The sequence below is a fragment of the Dromiciops gliroides genome, chromosome 5 (assembly GCF_019393635.1).
Source record: "Dromiciops gliroides isolate mDroGli1 chromosome 5, mDroGli1.pri, whole genome shotgun sequence".
Lineage (NCBI taxonomy): Eukaryota > Metazoa > Chordata > Mammalia > Microbiotheria > Microbiotheriidae > Dromiciops > Dromiciops gliroides.
Genome location: NC_057865.1, coordinates 165,193,526 through 165,220,740, shown reverse-complemented (window position 1 = coordinate 165,220,740; position 27,215 = coordinate 165,193,526). Strand labels below are relative to the sequence as shown.

General features: G+C 39.7%; 1 protein-coding gene across 2 annotated transcripts in view; it reads left to right on the top strand.

Moving 5' to 3' along the window:
• The window catches only part of CAMK1D (calcium/calmodulin dependent protein kinase ID), a 479,866-nt gene extending 452,911 nt beyond the window's left edge, over positions 1-26,955 (top strand). For both annotated transcript variants that reach the window (XM_043966580.1, XM_043966579.1), the window contains exons 7-11: positions 3,321-3,433; positions 5,095-5,173; positions 15,707-15,794; positions 17,552-17,690; positions 19,241-26,955. In XM_043966580.1, the coding sequence (XP_043822515.1) occupies positions 3,321-3,433; positions 5,095-5,173; positions 15,707-15,794; positions 17,552-17,690; positions 19,241-19,359 (538 nt within the window). In that variant the 3' untranslated portion in view covers positions 19,360-26,955. The remainder of the gene's footprint in view (positions 1-3,320; positions 3,434-5,094; positions 5,174-15,706; positions 15,795-17,551; positions 17,691-19,240) is intronic.
• The last annotated feature ends 260 nt before the right edge of the window (positions 26,956-27,215 follow it).

Below are 27,215 nucleotides of genomic sequence, written 5' to 3'. Positions count from 1 at the left end.
ATAAAGCAAGACTACAAAGCTACCTCCCTTGCATCTTTTCTTTTTTTTTTTGGGGGGGGGGAGGTGGGGAAATGAAGGTTAAGTGACTTGCCCAGGGTCATATACCCAGTAAGTGTCAAGTATCTGAGGCTAGAATTGAACTCAGGTCCTCCTGAATCCAGACCTGGTGCTTTATCCACTGTGCCACCTAACTGCCCCTGCATCATTTTTAAAAGGAGGAAAGGGACCCAAGTTTGGTGGATTGCCCACTTTGCTGTTTTAACAATCTTCCTTCATTTCCCCCATAATCTACTTGTTTCCAAGTCATACATCCATTTCCACTGCATCTGTCTTCTGAAGATAGAAGCATTGCTATGCAATAAAGAACTAAAGCCAGAATAAAGAGGCGCACACTAGGATATTTAATACAAGAAGAATCTTTCTTAGAATTTTCCTAAAGACTTCTCTTTGGAAAAGAACACCAAATAACGAAATGAACCATAATAACAGAGTGAGGAACAAAACCTCACTTATCCAAAATCTGGCCACTTTTAAAAAAGACAGATTCACATTTCCTTATGTCTGCCTTTCCCATTAAATATATTTAACGTTATACCAAATGCTCATTATGGGAAATATTTAAGTATCAAGTCTCCCTGGTCCTGGATTTCTTTGGCTGACTAAAACTTGAATCAATGTGTGCTTAGTGGTTTCACAAGCATGTTGTTCTCCCACCCCACCCCACTCCCGTTCTTCTGTCTCTATGTATGTCTCTGTCTATCCACTCCTGCCTGCCTGTACCTGCCCCCCCCAACCCCCTCAGCAAGAAACAAATGCCCCAAATTAAAATTTTCCAGGCATTTACTACCCAAATAAACCTTGCTAGAAAAAAAATGGTTTTGATCCTCTCCAGCCTACAGGATAGCTTGCAGTCAATAAAAAAATGTCACTAACCCTTTTCCTTCTTAGCTTTACCAGGGTCGGGTTGTGCCTTCTGGCTATGTGAGCCTGAAGGATTAAAGTAACAGAATTGTATTTCGAATCTTTAATAAATTTCTTATTTGCCCACAGCCTAATTCCTTGGAGGCCAAGAGCCTGTTGTCTGCTTATTTGTTTCATTAAACTAGACTGGGGTAGTATCTTTGATAAAGCTGGGCTTTACAGAAAGATTTATGACTTGGTTTCTGGGCATGCTCTCCCACTGGCTGCAAATCTCTGGATTTTCAAGCCCCCTAAACTGTTTACTTCCCAGCTTCCAGAATTAAGCCTGTCTGCCTTCACCATCCTAGTCACCACTGACTGCTTCCAGCTGGGAGCGTCTCCCTTGCCCCAGCACTACTGTAGATTCAAAACCCCCAACCAGTATGCTTGACCTCTACTGTATTGTGTCACTCAAAGCAATTTTAAAAATATTTACAGCTAGCTTTATAAACAGTGACGGGAAAAAGAGAACTGCAGATTATTATAACTAGAAGGTACTTTAAAGATCACATAGTCCAGACCCCTCATTTTACAGATGAAGGAACTGAAGTCTGAAGAAGTTGTAGGTTGTCCAAAGCAACATAACTAAATAACAGCAAAGATGAAATTAAAACTAAGATCTTCTGTTCCAGTTCAGTGCTCTTTCCATTGTATTGTGTGCTCCTTAAATAAAAGAAAGCATCACATTTCCAAAAGGCAATATAGGAAGTTGCCCCTGAAACTTCTTGGTGGATTGTTTGCTTTCAAAAGTGATAAAAATAGATTTGGAATTGGAAGGCTATCTCATTAACTTCCTCATTTTATAGACGATGAATCTCTAATACTCAGAAAAATTAAGTGATCTGTCCAAGGCAATATAGGTATAATGGCTGAACCAGGACACAAATTCGGGTCTTCTACACCCTTACTACTGCACCACACTACCTCCATATAATTAATTTTTTTTCAAAATCTATCTCATTCCAGAGCTCATCAACAAGATCAATTTACCTGCCCTTTTAGAATCACAGAATACCATAGTGCGAAGGGATCTTAGAGAGTATCTAGCACTATCCTCTCTTTGATATGTAGGCATCACCTCGAGGAAGAAACAGAGTGGTCAATCTGAATATCACTCTGTGATAGAGAATAGGTTGGTCCCAAAGGAACCAGGATGAATATGAGAAAGAAAGAAGTGAATTACAGAGAAGGCTGGAGCAAACAGGAAAGTAAGAAGGGAGTTCTAGATTTATACCTGTCATACAAATCACTGGTCAGGATTGGTACCCATTTTTCTAGAGTGGAGTAAAACCAGAGAAAAGTTCTGAATATGGTAGATTATCAACCTCTTTGGGAAGGAGAAAGATGGGATTTCTGTCCTACTACTATTTTTTTTTAATTAAGGAAGTAGGCAAGTCACTTAACCTCTGTTTCAGTTTCCTCAACTGTAAAAATTGGGATAAAATGATAATAACACCTACCTTCCAGAGTTACTGTGAAACGCTTAGGACAATACCTAACATATGGTAGGTACTTCATAAGTGCTTTTTTCCTTCCTTCTGTAAGGGGCTAAAATTCTAGCTAGTCTGTCTAAAATATCTAATGAATGGTCTCCAATAAATTATAAGCTTTAGCAAGAGTTTAGACTTTTAAGCATTTATTAAGGAGAATAAGAATTTGGTGAAGAGAGAGAGAGAAAGGCCTAGATTCATCTATCTATCTCAGGGAGCTACAGTTCTCCTGCTCTGCTCTCCATGAGAGTCCTGGCGAAAGAGTTCGAGAGAGCCAGCTTCACTCCCTCTTCCTCCCACAAGCAAACGTCACTTCCTGATGCCAAAGAAAAGCCACATGTCTTGCCCTCAGGCACCTTCTCCTCATGGCGGAGCTTTCCTACAATAGTCTCCAGCAGGTGGTGCCATTCCAATCATTACACTTCCCAGGGTATGCAAAATTATGTGGTGCTAAATATATGTGATTTTTTGAGTATCAAACACCCAACTAATATCCTATAGCTATTTAATTAACTAAAATATAATTTGTATTGATGCTTTTGCCCATGGAATGCATGTAATACTCTCTGAGGTTATTTCTGTGGCTTATAGCATTTTTCAATCCAATTTTCTTTCTTTTTTTTTTTTTTAAGTGAGGCAATGAGGGCTAAGTGACTTGCCCAGGGTCACATGGCTAGTAAGTGTCAAGTGTCTGAGGCCAGATTTGAACTCAGGCATTCCTGACTCCAGGGCCAGTGCTCTATCCACTGCGCCACCTAGCTGCCCCCACAATCCAATTTTCTTAACCATTCCTTTGTTCTGGTTAAAATGTAGAACCAGGCTTGTTGGCAATCCAGCTGTTTCAGGCCCTTGTCATGTTGTGTCTTTCAGGCTCTGCGGTTACCCTCCCTTCTATGATGAAAACGACTCCAAACTTTTTGAGCAGATTCTCAAGGCAGAATATGAATTTGACTCTCCCTATTGGGATGACATCTCAGATTCTGGTAGGTAGCCACCCTTCCTGAGGATGCAGCACATATGATTCCTCCTGGCCAGCCACATGCTACCATCAGGGCCCCCTCATTTCTGAGGTTCTCATTAAAGTCCCTGTGTGCTATGCATGCCTGGACCTTCCGGGAGAGCCTTGGGCAAAGCTGAGGGTAGGCTTGGCTGGCGTCGTTTGCCCTGAAGTCAAGGGAAAAGCCATGACTAAGGACGTACTGGTCTGGAGTTTCCAAGGGGGAATTACTCCCCCTCATTAAATGCTTTAGATTAAGCAACTGAAAGATATAAGTTGTCCCTTCTCCAAGAATTCCAGGTACTATGGGGAGGTGACTTGCCCCTGCTTCAGTGATAAATAGCATCATTATGCCAAACTTACTCAGCTCATATGTTGGCATCTGATCAACATGCATTTATTAAGTGCCAACTGTATATGGGGCCCTAAACTAAGTTTCATCCAGAGTCCATAGGCAGTATTCTCAATGAAGATGAAGTAGAAAACTCTAACACTAGGTCCCTTCCTCGAGGTGCTGTCTCTGGCACACAGTAAATGCCTAATAAGTACTTTGTCTAAAATGAAGGAGTTGTACATAATGGCCTCTGACATTTCTTCAAGCTCTAGATTGAGGATTCTGTATTATTTCTAGAGAATCTATCATTTGTTATTTGCTAGCGTGAAAAAAAAAGATTAAATCTGGGGAAGAAAAAATAATCAGACTATTTGAAATGTTATATCAAATAATTTTCAAATTAATTTTACCTTTTGAAAAAAAAGTTGTTATTTTTATCATTTATAATGGATCCACATCTTTGCTCCAGAACAGTAGACAGCCAGGACAGCATCAGGTTTTCTGACTTTTGTTGTTTTATCATTCAGTCATTTTTCAGTCCTGTCCAACTCTCTGTGATCTATCTGGGCTTTTCTTGGCAGAAATAATGGAATGGTTTGCCATTTCCTTCTCCAGCTCATTTTACAGATGAGGAAACTGAAGCAAACAGGGTTAAGTGACTTGTCCAGGGTCACATAGCTAATAAACGTGTGAGGCCAGATTTGAACTCTTGAAAGAGTTTTGTTGTGCAATGTGGTAATTCAGATGCTTGATGCCACATTACTTACTCTGGGCCAGCAAACTATGGCCTGGGAGCCAAATCCAGCCTGCTTTTAGAGTCCACAAATTAATAGTGTTGCCAAGAACCCCTGATTTAAAATAAAGAGGTGGGGCAGGGCACATCACCAAACAGCTTTCTGTAATGTTTATTATAAAGCATGAAGCCCATGGTATGCTAGGACACATGCAATAACTTTATCAATCCCACTGAAGTTTAGCAAGCTAATTTCATGACAAAGGACTATTTCTGTAATTCTTTACCTTGAATAAAAGACAGTACAGTCTTCTGTAGAGAAGATTAGGTTCTAGAAGCAAAAGAATATGGCACCTAGTCCTTGCTTTGTCATTGACTCAGTGGATGACCACTCCAATGTCCTGTTTCATAGTTGCCCCTTTCTAAGATGCTGGTACTGTACTATTTGCACCCAGTGGCAAGTGTGTGGTTAAGAGTATAAAAAGGTTTCATCAAATATAATCCCTGTGCACGTAGGCATCTTATGGTCATGTTTTAAGGTACAAATCTGATTCACTGTCTTGTTTTCTTTTTTTAACAGCTAAAGACTTCATCCGGAATTTGATGGAGAAAGATCCCAATAAAAGATATACATGTGAGCAGGCAGCTCGGCACCCCTGGTAAGAAAATCACACAACATAAGATAATGATTGTCAGATGCCTTTTCACTACAGTAGTCATTGGGAAATCTCAATTATGAAACCCATAGGTTATCATCACACCTCATTATAAACCAAGGTTTTTAGTCTTCTCCCTGAGCCAAATCTTGGCTTCCTTTTCCACCCCCTCTATCCCCTTCTGTTGGTGTGAATGAGGAGCTAATTGGCCAAAAAGCAGCAAGAGAATCAGCATCTACTCCTTGGACAATCAGTCCCTTAGCATTAGCTCACATTCATAAAGTACTCTCCTTACAACCCTATGAGGTAGAGAGTATATGACTATTTCTGTTTTGCAGATGAGAAAACTGAGTCTGAAAAAGATGAGTGATTTGCTGTGTGTGGCCACACAGCTAGTGGCAGAGCTAGTACTCAAACCTGTCTTCCAACTCCCCAGAAAAAGGGGACTATACAGGCATATGTTCCTTTACTTAACTAACCTTGATATGTGGAAATCTGAATAAAATCACAATAGATTTTTTTAAAAGAGATGGTTATTCACTGAGCAAAAAGGGATTTTTTTTCCACTCTATGGTAAGAGTCAGTTTAGGATTCCTTAAATGACAATATATCCTATTTGTATATTTAATATGGGATTTGGGGGCGGCTAGGTGGTGCAATGGATAGAGCACTGGCCCTGGATTCAGGAGTACCTGAGTTCAAATCCGGCCTCAGACACTTGACACTTACTAGCTGTGTGACTCTGGGCAAGTCACTTAACCCCCATTGCCCTGCAAAAAAAAAAATATATATATATATATATATATATATATATGGGATTCAGTTTATAAAAATCTGAATGGGGGGAACAGCTAGGTGGTGCAGTGGATAAAGCACCAGCCCTGGAGTCAGGGGGACCCGAGTTCAAATCCAGTCTCAGACACTTGACACTTACTAGCTGTGTGACCCTGGGCAAGTCGCTTAACCCTCATTGCCCCGCAACAAAGGAGAATTCTCTTTTAATCTCATGATCATTACCTCTATCAAAAGCCTTTGACAGATTCCACCAAGACTGAAAGGTTTCAAATACAGATCAGGTGACAGACTTTTCCTGCTTGGTGAAGGCCAATCAAGCTATGTACAGAGACTCATCATGAACAGGCTGGCCACTAGGTCATGAATTCTTTGACTCTGGTGATGTAAGGGGGGAAAAAAGCAAAAAAAAATGTCCTCTAGTCCTATCTGTTCATCTTCTTTCCATAATGATGGTGTTGGAATGGCAGAAAAGGAGGTTGAGGGCTCAAATTAATTTCAAACCATCCATATACTTTAACTGTTGAAACTAAATTCCTTTGTCCAAGGACCAGTGGGAAGAATGGGTACTATGGGAAGAGCTTAACCATGTCAATTTTCTTGCTATAAATGATACCAGAAAACATAAAGAAGTCATAGCTAAATACAAGAGAGTCTCACAGGTTCTCCTCAGAGAGGCAAATGAAAGAGTTGGTGGGGGCGGCTAGGTGGCGCAGTAGATAAAGCACCGGCCCTGGAGTCAGGAGGACCTGAGTTCAAATCCGGCCTCAGACACTTAACACTTACTAGCTGTGTGACCCTGGGCAAGTCACTTAACCCCCAATTGCCTCACTAAAAAAAAAAAAAAAAAAGAGTTGGTGGATATGTTTCCATCGCATACCCAAAAGCAATGAAAAATATCAATTCATTGATCACTTAGTCCTTTCACCTTACAGTACTAATGACAGGCTAAAGCAACAAGACCACTATGGAAATAATTGCAACTTATATGCTGAGATCTTTTGTAGAGAACATCTACAAAGAACTTAATTCCCAACCAAGTCCACGTATACCTTGATGCTTTATGAGGTGGTGTACAAAAGTAGATCCTGAGCAGTGTAGCCAAAAAAAGTTGGAAAGTATGGTTTAAGATTAAGAAATCAACCAGGCTTGGTGGTGCCAACTGTAAATCCCTGGTATGGGGAAGGCTGAAGCTGGTGGATCTCTTGAGCTTGGGAGACTTGAACTTCAGTGGGCTAAGTCAATCAAGTGTCCTGGTGTACTTTTAGTTGGAAAATCATGGGCATGGTGAAGAATCCATTTAAAAATATAATTAATTATATTTTAGTAAATAGGAAATAATCAATACCTGGCATGACTTATTTCAAAATCAGATGTCTGTGATTAGTCATATCATTTATTGATTAGAGCAGAAGTCAAGATTACTGAACAATTATAAGACATGAAAAAGAAAAGACAATGCAGAAAATTATAAAAGCTCTAACCTGAACTATGGAAATAAACTGAAAAAATGGAAAACCAATTAAAGACATAATCATTTCTTGGACAAGTTGAGATGATCTAAAACATTTGTCACAAGAAGAAAACCAATAAGTTGCAAGACATCTTCAACCAGCAAATGTTTGATCTTTCTGCCAAATGGAAAGACACGGTAGCCAAGGGCAGTACTGCCTTACAGTAAATGATCATTTCTAAACCAATTAGAGATGAAAGGGAGAATATAAAAACAGTATGGACTCATAAGACTGGCAAAAAGAGTGAAGGGGAAAATAAGCATATAGATAACGCAGCATGTCACATAGTTAAACCAGACTATTCCATAAGCATTTAGAGATGAAACTGAAAAGGAGAACAAGTAGAAACACAATGGAACAGATTTGCCATCATTTCTTTGTAAGCTATTCTCATCATTAATGATACTGGAAACCACTGCTTTTAGACTCAGCACCCAATTGTCATAGAAGAAAGTGAAATTGACACTTAAAGAAGATGGTAGCCAAGAAGAGTGACTCGACCTGGAAAAGTATACGCAGAAGAAATCCAATCTAGATACAACACAACATTGAAGGCACTGACCAATGAATTTTCAAGATCTCAAAGTAGGGGAGACACTAAAAGAATGAAGAAATGTATATACATCAATATGTACCAAAAGAGCATCAGCAGCTATTGATCGTCATATTGATCCTGATTTTTTCATTCTTATAAAAGCTTTCTTTAAGTTTTCAAAATAGTTTTTTTTAATTTTTACTTTATTTTAATATTCATTTTAAAAAATATTTTGAGTTATAAATTCTTCACCTCCTTTTAGTTCCTCCCCCAGCCATTAAGAAGGCAAGCAATAAGATTCTATAGAGTCTTTGAGAGTTATCTGCATGTCCTTGATGAAAACATGCTCTCACAAATTAGTCTATGCAGCAGAACAGATCTTTATTTACATAGTCCACAGGACCTCAGAATTGGAAGAGATCTTGGGGTCCATCTGGTTCAAATTATACTTAAGGAAGAAGCCTGTCTACAATTGGAAACCTTCATTGGAAGCCTTCTAATGAGGAGGAACCCCCTACCTTTCCAGCTTCCTAGCCTCTTTGGTCAGCCATTCCATCATCCTTTCCAGCCTCCTCCAACTCCATGGAATTGCCTTGCTCCTAGATACACCATTCCCCCACCTCCCTGCACATAACTGTCTATCATCCTGGAACAACTCCACCCCAACCCTAAATCCCTATTGACAATGATAACCTACCTGAACTCCTTACTCAATGATTATCATGCTCCCACCTAGTCAAACCTTCCTCATCCCAGGGACTCTGAACTCCTAGCTATCTTAATTCAAGCCCTGTTTCCACCCTCCATGGACTTCCCCCCCCCTCATTCCTATTCCCTCTCAACCCAACCCCTCATAAACCCCGCTGTAAAGAGAGCCACCTCTTCCACTGTGTTCTCTGAAATGCCTGCTCCATAGGCAATAAACTAACTTTCATCTTAAACCTTTTCCTTTCTCACCCCTTCCATTTTCTTATACTCACTGAGACCTGACTTCTTTCTAATTACCTAGCTTCTCCACATACCCTTTCCAGCACTGGTCGAATTTTCCCTCATACTCCCCACTTACTGGGAAAATGACAGTTTATGATGCATGACCTTCCTCTTCCTAGTAAATTAAGAAATTAAGTCATGTTCTAAGATTGAAGGGATTAAGAGTGGAAAGTCTGGCATAACTCCAGTGGAGAACAAGAGAGGGACTCAAGCAAAACAAAGCCATGAGGCCCTGTTTGCATTAGATTGCATGGATTTGTATAAGATCAATTCAGCTTACTCTAAAAAAAAAACAAACAAAACCTATTGGGATTCCTAGCAAAGAGACCCCAGGGACAAGAGGTTCAAGAGTTTCTCATCTCTCATTCTACTCTGGCTTGTTATAGGATTTTTCTCCTTTGTATTCTCTGGCACAAAGTAAGAAGAAATCAAGGCAGCCATTCCATATGACTTTTCAAAGGTCTCTCCCAGTAGAACTCTTGCTAATTACTCAGAATAGAAAAGAGTATTTGATGGCATTAAATGAAGTGCTATTCAATACTTCCTTAATTGTGAGCTATTAGGAATTCCTAGCTCTGCCACTACTAGGTACATGACTTTGGTGGGACAGCAAGGTGGTAAAGCACTAGCCCTGAAGTTGGGAGGACATGAGTTCAAATCTCACCTTAGATACTTATTGGCTGTGTGACCCTGGGCAAGTCACTTAACCCCAATTGCTTTTAACATCCAGGGCCATCTCTAAGCATCCTGATGTATATCTTGCCACTGGACTCAGATGGCTCTGAGTGAGGTTGGTGACCTTGCACAGCCTTCTCTCACTTAAATCCAATTTACCAAGTCATGACATCACCTCTATGCCATGGTCCTCTTTGAGAATGAAGAACAAACAACAACAACATTAACATGACCTTGGCAAGCTACCTACCATCTCTGACCCTCAGTTTCCCGATATGTAAAATGGGGATCATTAAACTTTCATTACGTATCTCACAGGGTTGTAAGAAATACACTTTGTAAGCCATAAAATTTTACATGAATAAGAAAAAAGAAGAGAGGAAGATATTAGAGGTTAATTAGGAAGGCGGGTTGGAGAAAGACCAGAAAGACTTGAGAAGCAGGAAGCACAAAGTCCACCAATTATGTTAAAATATCAGAATATCATACAGAAATAATATCTACTAACTGTAAGACCCAGAGGTTAAAGCTAAAATATCTGTGAGGGAGAATGTCCAACTTGAGTGAAATGCAAGGGCATATACTCACAGATTGAAAGGGAATGCTGGTGAAGCCAAGGTCATCTAGAAACATTTGTAAAGGTGACAAATGGGAGTAGATTGGAAATGTATCAATAAGTCTATCCTGAGAGGTTGGTTCTAAACTGCCTCTAGCTCAATCTGATGCTTAATTCTTAAGCAAGTACTAGCTCAGTTTGAGGGCAGCTAGGTGGCTCAGTAAATAGAATGCTGGACCTGGAGTCAGAAAGACTCATCTTCCTGAGTTAAAATCTTACCCCAGACATTTACTAGCTGTGTGACCCTAGGCAAGTCACTTAAGCCCACTTGCCTCAGTTTCCTCATCTGTAAAATAAGCTGGAGAAGGAAATGGCAAACTACTTCAATGTCTTTGCCAACAAAATCCGAAATGGAGTCACAAAGAGTCAGAACAACAATAAGTTCAGTTTGAAATGAATATGAAATATTTCTATATTACTAATCAATCTGAACTTCTGTGATGTTTCATATACATTAGCAACTCTCCAAGACTATAAGTAGCAGAGAAGATTCTAACCAACGTTGGTATAGGGATTTTCCTCATTGGGGAGTTCTTCAATACCAATGAAATCACAGGTCCAATCCCTAACTCTATGTATGTTAGCCACATAGCGAACTCATGAAATAGGACACATGGAGAGAGGACCATTTCCAAAGGGTTCCAGACCATATTTCTGATAGACAGGTGCTGATGTTTAAAACATGAAGACAGAAATCCTTTCCAATTTTTCCTCACCCCATCTATTTACTTTGGAGCACAAAAATCTAGCCAGTATTAGTCAGTACCCATCCTAGTCAATTCCACAATTCTTCTCCTTTACTGAACAATCATTTCCAAGAAAGAGCTGGCCATGGAAAAGTTTGATTTGGCACCCCACTCTGAGGATGTGACTTTTGAAAACAGTACAGGAGGGAAGACTCAAATGAGTTCTCTAGAGAACAAAGGCTTACTAGAGATTCCTGGAGTATCCTGCAAATCCCTCTGTTGTTCTTGCCTTTGGTGGGTTTGGCCATTCAAACATTCTGTTTCTATTTTACTAAGTTGTTATCTGGGAAATAGAGCCAAATGAAAGTAGAGGAAGGGAAATCTGGTTAGCTGCAGTCTATTTCGGCATGTTCGTCTGCCAAGGTACTTTCATCTTGACCTAGAAAGAGTGTTGCTGAGAGAAACAGGGAATTTTATTGAAGCATGTTGCCTTTGGCAAAGCCTGAGAACTGGACTACAGCCTGAGACTCCTACAACACTCTTGGTAGCTCAGGAAAGCTGGTACACTAACTTTTTTAGCTTCCAGGGCTGCTTTCTGAATGTGAATAACATCTAAATATTTCCACTTTGCCTTCCCCAATAGTCAAATATAACAGTTACTTGGATTTCAAGTGGTATTGTTTGTTTGTTTTTTCTAACCAGGGCAGCCTAGGTCCAGGGATATGAAGGAGGTGCTCACATACACATTTATTTCCCTACCAAGACATATGTTGAGTGTCTTTGTTGCCTCCTCCAGGAAATGTTGCTCAGGAATTATTCAGGAAGTAGCCTGTGCCATCACTCCATGTACTCCAAAGTCATACCCACACTAGTTAATGCCATAGTTTCTGTCTTCTATTATAAAATCAGTTCTAAGAAAGACTTGGCCATTGGCAAGTTTGAATTGGCATTCTTCTCTAAGGATGAAACATTTTAAACCACCTTTCTGTCTCCAGACTGTACCCATAGCAATGGACCCAACTCTCTATTTTCCCTTCATTATCTAACTGCAAGATCCAGTTATATAATATTCATGATGTAGTGAATCACCTTTTCTCCAATGACTAAAATAGTGGAGGATCAAGTTGTATTTAATCAAAACTAAAAATTGTTTATAATCCTGGTGACTAAGAGTGTATTTGTTACAAATTGGGATTATGGGTTTCAGTGTGGCAGAAAGACCTTCAAAAAATCCCAGGAATTTTACAGTTTTGTAAACTATTTCACATTCAGACAAAAATTACTTTCAGAATATTAGCATAATGTTTTAGAAATCTTCTAAAATATGCATATGAAATTTCAGTTAAAAAAAATAATTAGACTCGAATACCGAAGACCTGGGTCCACATTTGACCCTAGTTACTGGCTGGGTGACTCTGGACAAATTACAACCTCTTGACCTCTGTTTTACCTAATGGTGTTTCTGTTCCTCAAAATTTTTTTGGAATTTACCTTAAGAATTAGTTTTAAAAACCACACAAGAAATAGAAATTCCATTAATTTATAGCTGTTTCAATACCATAATGGGTATGTGAGCTCAGTGATGTGTACCCTCATTCTCATAAGGTAAATCCCAGTCTATCCATGTCTGGCCATCCTGGGCAACCTTCACCCACATGCTCCACCCAAGACCTTCCTCTACATCTCTTGACAATGAATAGACACTAATGAAGTACACGGACTGTCCAAAAGTTATCTTATTACATGACTAGCCCATCCATTTCCCCAGTCCTATCATAGAGATCTTTGCTAACATCATTTTAATCTACTCTGTATTTTTTTTTTTTGGTGAGGCAATTGGGGTTAAGCGACTTGCCTAGGGTCACACAGCTAGTAAGTGTTAAGTGTCTGAGGCTGGATTTGAACTCAGGTACTCCTGACTTCAGGGCCGGTGCTCTATCCACTGTGCTACCTAGCTGCCCCCTACTCTGTATTTTTTACATTAAACGGTGTTACCCAACTTGATCTACTATTTTCTTCATTAGACTTAGCTTTGAATGCCTTTTCCCAAAAATCCACCTCAAAGTGGAAAGGCTTTAGTCAAAAGATGAAACAAGAGCCTAGTCAAAAGAATGGGTTTTAGGGTTTGAAGATAAATCTGCAAGAGGTGTTTTAAAAATGTTTTGGGAAACAGAAGCACTATTGGAATAAGTATATTTCCTTCTAAGGTGACTACTTTGAAGGGTATCTTTGATTTGGATGTAAAGTTTGTATTTATGTGTGTTAGGAGAATTGGTAACATTACTTTATCATAATACCTCATAGTTTCATAGCCTCATTAATTTAGAGCTAGAAGGGACCTTAGAGACCATCTACCTAGTCCAACACAAATATAATTTTGCTACATTAACCAGGATAAGTAAAAAGAGAAAAATAAAACTATTGGCTAATCTCCCTAATGATTATTGATGCAAAAAATTTAAATAAAATGCTAGCAAGGAGATAACAGGAATATATCATGAAGATCATACACTATGATCAAGTGGGATTTATACCAGTAATACAGGGCTGATTCAATATAAGAAAACTATCAGTATAATTGACCACATTGGTTAAAAAAAAGCAACAAAAATCATATGATTTTATCAATAGTTGCAGAAAAAGCTTTTGACAAAATACCATACCCATTCCTATTAAAAAACACTAGAAAGCATAGGAACGAATGGAGCTTTCCTTAAAACAGTAAGTTATATCTATATAAAACCAAGAGCAAGTATTATCTGCAATGGGGAGAAATGAGAAGCCTTCTCAATAAGATCAGAGGTAATAGAAGCAAGGATTCCATTATCATCACTATTATTCAAGATTATATTAGAAATGCTAGCTATAGCAATAAAACAAGGAGAAATTAAAGGAATAGAAAGAATCAATGAGGAAACAAAACTATCATTCTTTGAAAGTGGTATCATGGTATACTTAGAGAACCCCAGAGAATCAACTAAAAAAATTGTTGAAACAATTAACAACTTTAGCAAAGTTGCAGGACATAAAATAAACCCACATAATAATCAGCATTTCTATATGTTATTAAAGTCCAGCAGGAAGAGATAGAAAGAAAAATTCCACTTAAATCAACTGCAAACATTTTAAAAAATACTTGGGAGTCCACCTGCCACCATATGAACAAAATTACAAAACACTTTCCCTACACGCAAAAAAGGCAGATCTAAACAATTGGAGAAATATTATTCACTCATGGGTAGGCTGAGCCAATATAATAAAAATGACAATTCTACCTAAATTAATTTACCTATTTGGTGGCATACGAATCAAATTGCCAAAATAATAACAAAATTCATCTGGAAGAAAAAAGGTAAAAAATATCAAGGCAATCAATGAAAAAAATGTGAAGTAAGGCAGCCTACTAGTACCAGATTTCAAACGATATTACAAAGCAGTAACCATCAAAACGATCTGATACTGGCTAAGAAATAGAATAGTGGATCAGTGGCATAGAGTAAATACACAATATATGGTAGTAAATGACTATAGTAATCTAGTGTTTGATAACCAAAGATAAAGATTTTGGAGCAATAATAACTCAGCATTCGACAAAAAATTGCTGGGAAAATTGGAAAGCTGTTTGGCAAAAATTAGGCACAGACCAATATCTCACACTGTATACCAAAATAAGGTAAAAAAAATTGATAAATAATTGAGATATAAAGGGTGATATCATAAGTAAATTAGGAGTGCATAGAAAGAGGATATAGAAAAATAGGCACAGTAATGCATTGATGGTGGGTTGTAAACTGGTCAACCATTCTGGAGAACAATTTTGAACTATGCCAAAAGGGCTACAAAATCATAGTTTTATTAAAACCACTACAGAACCATGCACATATATTCTCTTTGGCCCAGCAATATCAGTACTGGGTCTATATCCCAAACAAATCAAAGAAAAGGGGAGAGGAATATATGTGTGTATATGTGCATGTGTGTCTGTGTAGTATATGTGTCTGTGTGCATGTGTGTATGTGTGTGTATGTAAATGTAAGTGTATATTTATGTGTATATTTGTATGTATATCTGTGCACATACACATATACACACTTACATATATATATATCAGCTCTTTGTGGTGGCAAAGAATAGAAAATTGAGGGAATGCCAATTAATTGGGGAATGAATGAACAAATTCTAGTATATGATTGTGATAAAATACCATTGTTCTTTAAGAATAAGCAGATAGTTTAAGAAAAACCTGGGGAAATGTATATGAACTGATGCAAAGTGAAATTAGGAGAACCAGGAGAACATTGTACATAGTAATAGCAATATGGTAACAATGATTAACTGTGTAAGACTTAGTTACTTTGATCAAGACAATAATCCAAGATGATACCAAAAGACCCATAATGAAAAATGCTATTCACCTCCAGAGAGAAAACTGATAAACTGAGTGCAGACTGAGGAATACTTTTTAAATTTTCTTAATGTTTCTTGCTTTATATTGTTTTGCAACATGGCTAATGTGCAAATAAAAATAATAAAAATATACCACAAAAAAATGGAGTAGCATGAGAGAGATGACTAAGTAACCAAGAAGCAGGTTGTTCCCTCTTCCTCTCCATTCAAATTTGAGAAAAAGAGAGAACATGAGGAAGGCATGGGAAAGAGGACAATGTTGGGATATGATATTAGTTCCATCAAAGCAAACATTTCTAAAGAAGCACTTTTCTATTTCAGGATTGCTGGTGATACAGCCCTCTGCAAAAACATCCACGAGTCAGTCAGTGCCCAAATTCGGAAGAACTTTGCAAAAAGCAAATGGAGAGTAAGTAATAGATTTTTTTCCCCTCATTGTCATAAATGATTAATTAAGAGAATCATTCACTAAGTGGATCTTGAAAGAGGGAATGAATAAGCAAATGAATGAACAAATTACCTTTGAACTGAAAAAGTAGACACTCGTGAATTTTTTGCATACTTTAATTCTGAATTAATAGAATCACAAAGTTATTCTGAGCAAGACTTTAGAGATCACCTGCTGTTTGACTGATGAAGATATTGAGTGTCTTCACTCAATAAAGTGACTTGCAAATCATCACAGTTAGCTGTTGGCTAAGCCTGGATGGGAAACTTGTCCCTTTTATTATGTCTCAATGCCTCTTTCTTAGTCCTTAATGTATTTAACCATCTTACATAAAATCTATTATGCATATAATTGGAGATTTCTTATTTAGAGAAGAAATGACCAGAGTTAGATTAAAAATTAATATCTTTCCAAAGCTTCAGAACCTTACTCAAGTGATCCCTGATTTCAAGAGATAATAATAAAATCCTACATTTGCATACTACACTTCCTTTGCAATGATCCTATGAGAAAAATGGTGAAAGTATTATTATCCTCATTTTACAGATAGGAATATTGAGATTTTAAGAGGTGAGTGACTTTACCAAGATTATACAACAAGTCTCCCTGAAGTAGAATTCTATCCCAAGTCTCTAAGTCCGGTGTTTTATCCAATAAATTTTAGGGCTTTTTACAAGAAATAAATTAGATGAAAGACTTGAGGAAATAAATAGCAAGGTCTGAAAGTTTATTTCAACCATTTCCCCTTGGGAAAAAAATCTAGCCACTTCTCAGATTTTCAAAGGTAGATTATCTGACTTGAGAATGATCCCAGACCCTGATCTTTCCTTTCTCTATCTTTTGCCATCTAATATTCAAGCGTATCACAATATGCATTATAATTTTTATCATAGGGGTGAGAGAGTTGGGAAAACCTAAATCAGTCCCAAATGGAGTCATGAAGATTCAGACATGACTTAAATGACTTAACAACAAGGACATTTCGGAGTCTATACCCCAAATGTCTGGCTTGGACAACCCAGGGTCATCTTTAGCCCCCCCTAAGGTAGTAGAGTAGCTCATTAGTGCAAGATGGTATCTACAATAGAAAATAAAGACTGTTTAAAAAACAACATGAACCTTTAAGCCATGATAATATACCACTTTGCTTTGAATATGCAATTTATTTATATTTTAACTCATTTTTATGAAGAGGTGAGATCTCCATCACTAAAGTGACCAGGTTAGATCAATATTTGCTAGACATATCATAGAAGGGATTTATGTAGCAAGAAGCAGTTGAGAAAGGGAACCTCAAAGATATCTTCCAACTCTTAAGATTCCCTAACTCTAATTAGTTTCCATTATCTCCTGCATGTTGTTCTATGTATGGAGTGGCCCTCAAATAAAATAGCCACTAAAACCTAGGTTTACATTTAAGCACAATGCCTGGCCCAGAGGTGATTAATCACTGTTTTTTATCTTGACTTGAAAAGCAGATGAAATGGTTGCTTTTTATCCTAATAGACTCTCTTATAAATGGGAATGATTTCAGATGAAGAAGCAACATTTCACTCCCATAAGCTTCCTTCCTAAAATATCATACGATTTTGACTTCGGAGAACTTGAGAATACTTGAGATAACTTAAGAAATAAAAGGCCCTAAACTATGCCTTTTCCAATTAACTTGGCTAATTCTTGTGTGTGTATGTGTTTCCTTTTCTCCTTCCAAATTCCAGCAAGCTTTCAATGCCACAGCCGTTGTGAGGCATATGAGAAAACTGCATCTTGGCAGCAGCCTGGACAGTTCAAACCCAAATGTGTCAAGCAACCTTAGCCTGGCCAGCCAGCTCCCTGACGGGGCAACCCGAAAAGATTGTGAGTACCTGGCAAAAGACACTCAGCCACCAGTACTTGAGGGATGGATTGTGGAGAGCAGATTCCCAGTCATCAATCACTTTCAGGAGCTCTGAATACAAGCTCACCCTGGCTTACTTGTCTCTCTTCAGCTTTTAAATTAATCAAAACAAATGTGATTCATGCATTATCCCTTTTTCTTTATTTTATTAGCTAAAGGCAAGTGTCTCTCTCCTACACACATATGCACACGCACACTCACACACACACATGCTGCCTTCAGCTTGTGAATGTAGTCCACTTTAAATTGATTGATTGGAACTCAAAATGTTGCATTTTCCCATTGGAAGAGTATAAATGATGGCTAGATTGCCAGTGTAGGACACAAAAGCCTAGTTAAATTTCAGATACAGCGGAACTAATGCTAATAATAACCCTGATCTTCCAGCCTTTTCTTAGCACTGAACCTTTATGCATGGCAGTGTCTAAATTTTAGAGGCTTGTCTTATTAAACTGGGATAGCACGCCACTACTGAGCACTTTATATCTGCCATCCAATGGTATAAGGACCAGGACTTTCCCTCCACACTCTTTGGCATCTCAAGTCAAAGCCACACTTACTCAATCTGCCCATGGAAGTGTAGCAAATGATTCAGTTACTCAGATAAACTACTCCATTGTGAGGGGACTTCACATATACCAGTTCCATATAGCTGAAGTAACATGTGAGAGATAGTGTGTCCTAGAGGACAGAAAGCCAATCTCAGTCAGGAATGCCTGGGTTCAAGTCTTTGTCCCTCAGACTCTCTGGCCGTGTGACCCTGGGCAGTCTCTTCATTTCTCCATGTCCTGAGCATCTTTCTGAGACTCTCAGGCACAAAGTGCTGATCTGACTAGTAGAGGGAATTTCCTCATGGGAAGTTTTTTTTACATTGGTGAAATCACAAGTCTAGGGGAAAAAACAGTCACGTGTAGTACTTGCCATCATTCATATAGCTTAGCTCAGGCTTAAAATCCTAAAAAAGATCTGTCCCATATGTTCCCTGCTTCTGCCCTCAAGCCCTAGGCCCAACTGCTGCCTTAGCTCCTGCTTCAATCTCTAGAGAAATAAAGTCCTTTACAAGGCAGGCCCTTCTGGCTTCTAGTAGAAGCAGAGCTACTTTATTTATTGGTTTGACTAGAGTTTCCCCAACTTCTTCTAGGAACCTGTATCCTTCCCAGAAGCATCTGAGGTTTTGGCACTGGCTAGCTAACTGAGCCCCAGGTTGTCTACCTCTAAAATGAGTGGGTTGAACTCCATTATCTCTTCTTCCATTTCCAAGTCTATGTACCATGAAGTCTTCTCATTAACCATCCCAGGATTCCATCGATTTAGAAGGAGGAAGGGAGGGGTGGGAGTCTTTTGCAAATTCCAACTGAAGACTTGAGATTCTGGGGCTCATTTTGTTGTTGGGGTCCGCACGCATGGTCTTTGCTCTCCTAATAAATCTAGTTGCAATGCGATATCTCACGGACTTGTGATGCTGTTTTTGGCTAACACTGTTCATTGTCTTTTCTGGCTTCTCTTCCAGGCCTGGCATCCTCCACACTCTGTAGTTTTATCTCCTCCTCTTCAGGTGTTTCTGCAGTAGGAGCTGAGCGGAGACCGAGGCCAACCACTGTGACCACAGTCCATACCGGCAGCAAGTGACTGTCCCCAGAGGTGGAGGCCGGGCTGGTGGGGTAGAGGGAAGAGCTGGGAAACAAGGCCCCGCCAGTGGCCAGCAGGACGTGATCTCACCTGAGTGATTTCACCTTGCATGGTGCCCCTTCCTGCACAGGACTGGAAGACAAAAGCTTTTTTTACGGCCATATTTTATACTGCAATTCTGAAGTGTTCATTTCTCACAAACTTTACAGACTCAAGGGGAGCCAATTGAACTGGTTGGATCTGGTGCTGTATATATGAGTCTAGAGATGCTCTAATTGAATGGACTTTCTCCTTCCTCACCCCCATTCCCCTGTCATTTACTCTCTTCTCAGTGTAGGTAATGGTATATGTTGTATTTTTTCATTAATGAAAAAAAAAAGGTTTCAACTGGATTATTTAAATATTGGTAACTTTTGTGCATTAGGTATTTCTTTTCTTTTTAAGAAGTATTTCCTTTTAAATCTATACTTCTTTAATCACATGATCTTCAGTAAGTAGAGATTTCCATTAACCCCACCCACAGCTTATTTTTATTCCCAGGGGGATTGAAAATGATTTCTAAAGATCTACCAAAATAGGCTAGAGGATCTGTCTCCCAGTATAATTGTTCACTTGGCTTCAATTTCTCCTTTCTATTATCTCCCTTCTTAGGAGGGGCAGCTTACTGCACAAGACAACCCAGCCATTCAGCATCTGGGGTTATTCTCTTATAAGGAGGCTTTCCTAGAAGTGTGCTGCCTGTCCTGACCCTTTCCACATCAACCACTCCAGAACACTCAACAAACAAATTGAGAAACAGTAGCCATGGCATGAGTTAAGTCAGACAGAACACGAAGCCTATTCCCCAGAGGCCTGAGACTTAAAACTCCCATGCGGCGAGGAAAGGGCTGTCCTTCCACACCAGACTGAGGGCTCTGGAGTTCAGCAAAGAATCCTGCTTTTGGGGGAGAAAGAGCCCTTCTTCCTCTGGGGATGACCTGCCGAGCTGATGTTTCCATGGCAACTTCACAGGATAAACTCGCTATGGTTGACATGCTCATACATTGATGTTTTGAAAAGCCTTCCTTACATAAGAAACCTACTGTAATTTTTATTGTTGAAAGTCTACTGCCCACACACAACTCTCATTTCTCAAAAGGGGGGTGACATCAAAAAGCTCTGCCCTCTGTCTTAAAGCTATGCAGATTTAAAATTCTCTCTTTCAACTTTTTTGAAAAGATTTTTCATTATCAATTGAAAACTCTTCCTCCCTCCAACTCATACAAGTTGCTACTACAGCTCTCCAACCTATTCCCATCTGACTTGGTGGGGAGAATGAAGGGAGAGTTCATTTCACTGGCCACATTCAATAAATATTCAGTGGAAAAAACAAGTGACAGCACCCATACTGGCTTACTCAGTTGTAGCTGGCACTTTTATGCCTGTCACAGAATTTGCAGAATTAGAAGAACCAAAGACCCATCTACAGGTACACACCACTAGCAAGTGCACAGTAAAAAGGGTGAATTTGTTCTTCAGGTAGACTTCAGAGATGCTGTTTAGAGGAAGCATGAGATAGACAGGTGGTTCAGAAGGCTGACTTGGCAAAGGATGGCATCCTGAGCATGGAATTCCATAGAGTCAGCATCTAGCCATTCTGAGCATCCAATAAGCATCCAATAAGATGCACCAGATACAAATGATCCACCTACTTCCCTGGGAATAAACTGTCCTGGCCTTCATCCTTCTGCCCTCCTCATGTAGAAAGATAGTCTTACAGAAGTCAATTCAATTCAATTCAAAAAACCTTAAATGCATTTCTAGAATTAGGTTTCCTTAGGTCACATCCCTTTCATCTCCATACCTTTGTCCATCTCCAAACAAACATATTTTAGTTACAAACACCACAGTGTTAGCATCCACATGCTCCTTGCCCTGGGTCTCTGAAGATGGTCCTACTGACAGGGAGATATTCATGCAAGGCAGCAGGACTAAAAAGACAGACTAGGGCAAATCCTTTAGCAACATGATTGTTGCTACAGCTCTGCCTCCCATCATGCTCTGAGCTGCATGGTATAAAAGAAAGCAATTTGTCTTTTGAAGATCGCTTATGTTTGGAAAGAAAGGAAATATATTAACTTGATTTTTTTCAGAAAAGAGTGTCACAACTTGGAAAGACACTTATAGTTGTGTGCAGCAGCTGCATCCAGATAGTTTCCAACTTCAGAAGGAGAATGATCTTTGTATCATACATAGTGTTCAAGGAAAGTCCTGTGTTTCAAGATGAAATTAACAGTACTCACCTGCATGATTTAATGGGGACCATCAAAAATTATGCAATTCATGATCACAAAATGACAAATGGTACTTTGCAAGGGGGACATTAGTCCAGCACAAAAGTGCATGTTTAAAAAGACAACACAGGGTTGTGTGCTGTGTAGAGGCATATGCACTTATAAAACAAAATTTGAAGCTATATTCTGGAAGCTACCCAAGTTGACAAAGATTGTTCTTTTTTTCTGGAGGAAATTTATGAGATGCATGTTATATGAAGAGCACATGCGATTAATCTGAAATAATGACATGTTTGGAAGATGCAAAAGAGCTAGAAAGCTTTTTTTAAAAATCTCATTTGTGGATATGCTTTTTGATTAAGTTCGGTTACCTCACAGTGCTGTTGTAATCCCTCTCTTTCTCAAGTCAGCACTACTATAGTATGGAATCCAGGGGGACCAATTTAAGCATCTTTTCCTTGTAAAATATGACAATGCAGATTGGACTCGGTATCCCCATACCTTGCACCTAGGATAGGATGGATATTTCCATTGAAGTTTTATATTATAAGAGGGTATGTGGAATATCAAGCCTCTCAGCTGGTTCTCCTCAAACAATGAAAGAAAAAGAATTTGTTAAGCATTTATGCACCAGGAACTGTGTTAGTTGCTGGGGATACCGATACAAGGATAGTCCCTGTTATTACAAAATGGGGAAAGCAAGGATTTTACTAGGCATAGTCAGAGTAGAGAAGACTTGGAATTTAAGGCTTGCCGGTGGGCTTTAAAAAGTGTTCAAGAGGTTGTTTTACAGGAGAAGGAGGAGTCTCATCCTAAGTAGTCCCAGAGGTCCAAACTAGGAGGAATGAATGGAAGTTGCAGAGATGCAGATTAAAACTCGATGTTAGGAAAAACTGCCTAACAATCAGAGTGGCCCCAAAGTGGAACAGTGCTTCCAGAATCAGTCTGTCCATTCATTAGGGCTTAGTAAGTGCTTGCTGTATGCTCTGGGGATACAGAGAAAGGCAAAAATGTCTTTGTCCCCAAGGAGTTTATATTCTAGTGAGAAATGACATGTCGATAACTAAGGACAGGCAAGATACACATAGTAGATAGGAGACAATCTGAAAGGGAAAAGCACAGGCTACATGGTCACTTACCAGGGATGGGTAATGGTGACTCCTGTTGAGGACTGAGTTGAACTAGGTCCCTCACATTTTAGGGGATTGTGATTCTGTTTTTACTTTGGCTTTGACAGGAAAGGATACTATGTTGATGGTATGGTTTTCAGGATCCCGTTTGTAAAACAGAGGGTTTACAAACAGCTGAAGACAGTGCAGTCTGATCAAAGCAAGAGGAAGAGGGCTAGATGGAGCATGCTCACTGTCTTCAAAGTAACCCAGCTAACATCTCGTTTCATAGGGCCCAAGGCCCACATTTGGCTCTTCTAACTCTGTGCAGCAAGTATCTCCTTCTACCTCTTCTCCTCCCTCCTCCCTTTCTGTCTTGCCTTCCCTCCCTTCTCTTTTTCCCTATCCCAGAACTAGAGGAAAAATGATGACTTGATGTCTAAATATCTCACCCTGGTTGTTTCTATCTATTCCCTGCCTCCCCCCGCCCCCCCCCCACACCTCCCATCCTTCCCCTGCACGCATGACCATTATCTTCCCTGAAACACCCCCTGAGGTTCTGTCCAGACTCTGCCCTGCAGGGCTAACACTGAGGAGGAGAAAAGACACGCAACCTCCTTCAGTATCATTCTCAGTTTTTCTTCCCAGGATAGTCTAGGGCAGCCTCTCTCTCACCACTGCACTCTCTAGGCTGCCCTCAGCTCCTCCACTGGTGCACCACCTTCTCTTCTTCCCAGATATCAAGTGGATTAGAATCCTGACCATTAGCTTTAGTAAGGGCAGAGGGAAAGAGAAATACATAGCACCAATGGTAAACACCCAACTTTGAAAGGGCCTCTAGAACTGGCTTTGAAGTTCTGCCTAGGCAGAGAGTGGCTTCTTTGACATTCTGGTTCTGTATGTGAAGAGATAAAGGACAGCCTTTTTATTTCATGCTGTGACCCTGGGCAAGTCACTTAACCTTTGCCTGCCTCAGTTTCCTCATCTGTAAAATGGGGATAATAATAGCACCTACCTCCCAGGGTTGTTGTGAGGATAAAATGAGATAATATTTGTAAAGTGCTTTGTAAACCTTAAGGCGCTATATACATGCTAGATAGTATTATTGTTATTATTAGATGACACTGAATTTCTCACCCTCCAAATTTCCCCATTTGAACACAAAAGTGGGAACAAGAGCCTTCCTTAGACTTTTTTTTTCATTAAAGTGATCTCACATATGGAGGGGTAAAAAGTCACCTCAACATTTTTAGGCGGTTCAGGTCACCTGGTGTATTCCCACTGCCAGGACATCCACAGTGCCTCTCTCAATGCCAATGCTTCTAAAGACTCAGAGGACTTCTGTTAGTAATTGTACTGTCAGCAATGGAAATGTCACCCCGCCCCCGTTCCTCTACACCTGGATATCCAGTAGGGTGAAATAAGAATTCTCACACACAAATAGATAGCATCAAGTGCTCAAGTCAGCATTTGGCTAGCAGGGGGTTAATATAAGAATCTAAAGCCTGGCCTCAACTTCTCATCTAACCTGTAATGCTTGGCCCTACCCACATTCTGCATTGGAAATCCATTGCTGAACACCCTACATGATACTAAGTAAAGCTTTATCAGGAAAGAATCTCTTTCTAGGGGAACTCTATGAACCCCAAGGGTATAAGGACCCTGAAAGAGGGCACAGGGAAGAAGCCCCAGAGATTATCTCCCCAAGAAGAGCTTGGATCATTTGTTTGACTAGATTGTCAAAGGCTAAATAGCCCAGTGTTACTTAGGATTTACTTAAGGTTTTACAAAGGATTTGACATTTGATGATGAGCAAGTTGATTGAAACAGTAAGAAAGATCATATTTAGTCATACTCTATTTCTTGTGGAGGGCACTGTGGTTCAGCTGGCCTCACAGATAGCTCTACAGAATATCCCATTAAATGAATCTATACTGAAATCTTCTTCTTTCTATTTTAATGCAATAGAATTTGGATTGTTTCCCCATATGTCAACATCTGAATGGAGTTTACAGTCCTAAACCCTCAACGTTCATGTCACTTATCCTATACTCCCCTGAGAGAAAGAGGGATACAGGGGTGATTTGTTTGGCTCTGTGCATGGTGTCCCAAAAGTCTTAGCACAGTTAAGTTTTTCTATCCTTAAAGTGCAATAAGACTTTGGGGATACCTGGTACCAGTAAGAAAGTCGAGGGCAATTCAGCCGTTCTTTCCTAGTGTTTCCATAATCAAAAAGAGAAAGAACATGGTAGATCTCCAGGGTCAAATGCTGCTGGAAAACAAAAGCAGTATCCTCCCATTTGACCTGTGTGTAGAACTATACAGCATGTCATTTAAACTATACAGCCTCTTCTTTCTTTCCCCACCTCCATCCCTAAAGAGGTGGCCTTTCCTTTAAACACATTCCAGACCAAGCACTGTTCAGTTTGTTTGGAAGGGGAGAGGAGGGAGGGGTAAAGAGCATATAGATGCCTGTGTGTCATCAGTCACTGTTGTGGATGCCTTGCCCTGGATGGAGAGCCAAATGCATAGCAGATATCAGCAGGAAATGTTCCAATCTTTTGATGGCCAAGATTGAAAACACTGAATTGCAAGAGCTGATGTTTAGGGAAACAATGGGGCAGGTAGAAATAGAAAACAGAGCTTTCCCCTTCCTGACAATTCCATGCCACCCAGCACAAACAGGCAGTTAGCTCAAGGGATGTCACCATAGGCTGCAGTCACTTCTGTATGTCTGTCGATCGAGCAGGACAAGGAGCCCACATGTAAACCATCCTTCCCTTGTGGTTCCAGCACATGTCAATTCACAGCCCAGTCACCTGCAAACACAGCATCTCTCAGAGTGCACCAATCTGTTTGGCCACACTGTGAAGTCCGCCATGCATGCTGGCAAAGGCTTGATCTTTCTCCCACTCTACATACTAGGTAGCACCAAGGCTAAAGCAGGAAGTCATTCAGCTCATACGCTATTCCTTCCCGTCTCTCTGCATCAGGAGCAGTTCTTCTGGCCAAGTTTTGGGGGGCATTCTGCTTTCGGCAAACCCAAGGAGCTCTATCTTTGGAAGCCCAACCCTCAGCATGTGGCCACTAAATTTGGTCTTGTAGATTAAGCAAACTATGGAATGGCTTCAGTTCCTTTATCTTTCTACACCAAAGGGATGAACTGTGTTGCAATGCCCCTTTGTAATCCCTATTGCCGCTTCTGTATTTGCCATAAAATAAGTTTTTAAACTTTTTGTCTCCAGGGAACTTTGCACATTATTGTATCTTCTGATTGCTTATTGTATTATTTTACTTATGGGTGATTTTGTTTTCTTCTGGGACAGGAAATAAAGATTGCGTGGGGAGAAGTTTGGGACCCTGGACACAGACATATAAGACTGCTGTTGTCTAAAGGTTCCAAGTATAAATTGTGTATCAATAAGGATGGTTGTCATTTCCTCCCCCCTCTCCCTATCCCTTCCTGCCTGCTACACACCCTTGGCAGGGCAGCAGTGACCAAGGCATGGTGCTAGCCCAGATTATGATGGCCATCTTGGTTTGGGAAGGAGTCAAAGGAAAAGAAATTTGCTCTCAGAGTGTGCTGCCTGTAGGACTTAGGTTTGGCTGAAGTCATCAGTGCTTTCCAACAAAGGATGCTCAATTGTGTCTAATAATTGGTCCAGGAACGACAAATTGTTTCTTCTTGAGAGGCACGGACACAGTGACATTGTGATGGCATCTTTCACTGTGGGCCCCAAAGGCCAGGGTCTCAAAAGCATTGCTTCCTCTTTCAGTGTTCTAGCCAAGAGACACACAGCGTACATTCTGTCCAGAGTCAAACTTGCAATCATTTCCAAATTGGCATCTGTTGCTACACATCATGTTACTGGCCCTCTCTTTCTTCCCCTAAATGCAAGCATGTTTTCTAGAAGCTTACAACTTTGAATTCAGGAATGTCCATGTGCCTATTATTATCAGGCTTGTGATTGGTTCAATTTTTGCTTGTCCAAAAGAAGGGAAATTGTGTATTTACTCCATGCATGTAATAAACACTGCAAAAAGTTTAACCTACATAGGTTTGCGAAACTGCAAAATTGTTCATGGGGCTATGTAGCAAATGATTCTCTGCCTTGACAATCATGTATACATATCAAAATTTCTATCATAATGATAAAGGGGTTGATGACTACTTGTTTTCCTCCAATAAAGATAATTAAATCACCAAGAGATGATGTGGTTTGTAGCAAAGAACAGAATAACTTTTGCCTCGCGGCCTGCTTTCTGACATTCTAGTTACTTTGAAATATGCTTGGATACTTGGAATACGAGACACAAAGAATTGTTATTATCACCTGCATAAGGTATAAAGTCTCATAGGGAAAGCTTGTTTTTTACAATTTTTATGGATTTCAAATTACTTTCCTAATTACACATTTTACCATTTTATTCTCCTACTCAAAAAGCCTCAGTGATTCCTTGTTGTTGTTGTTGT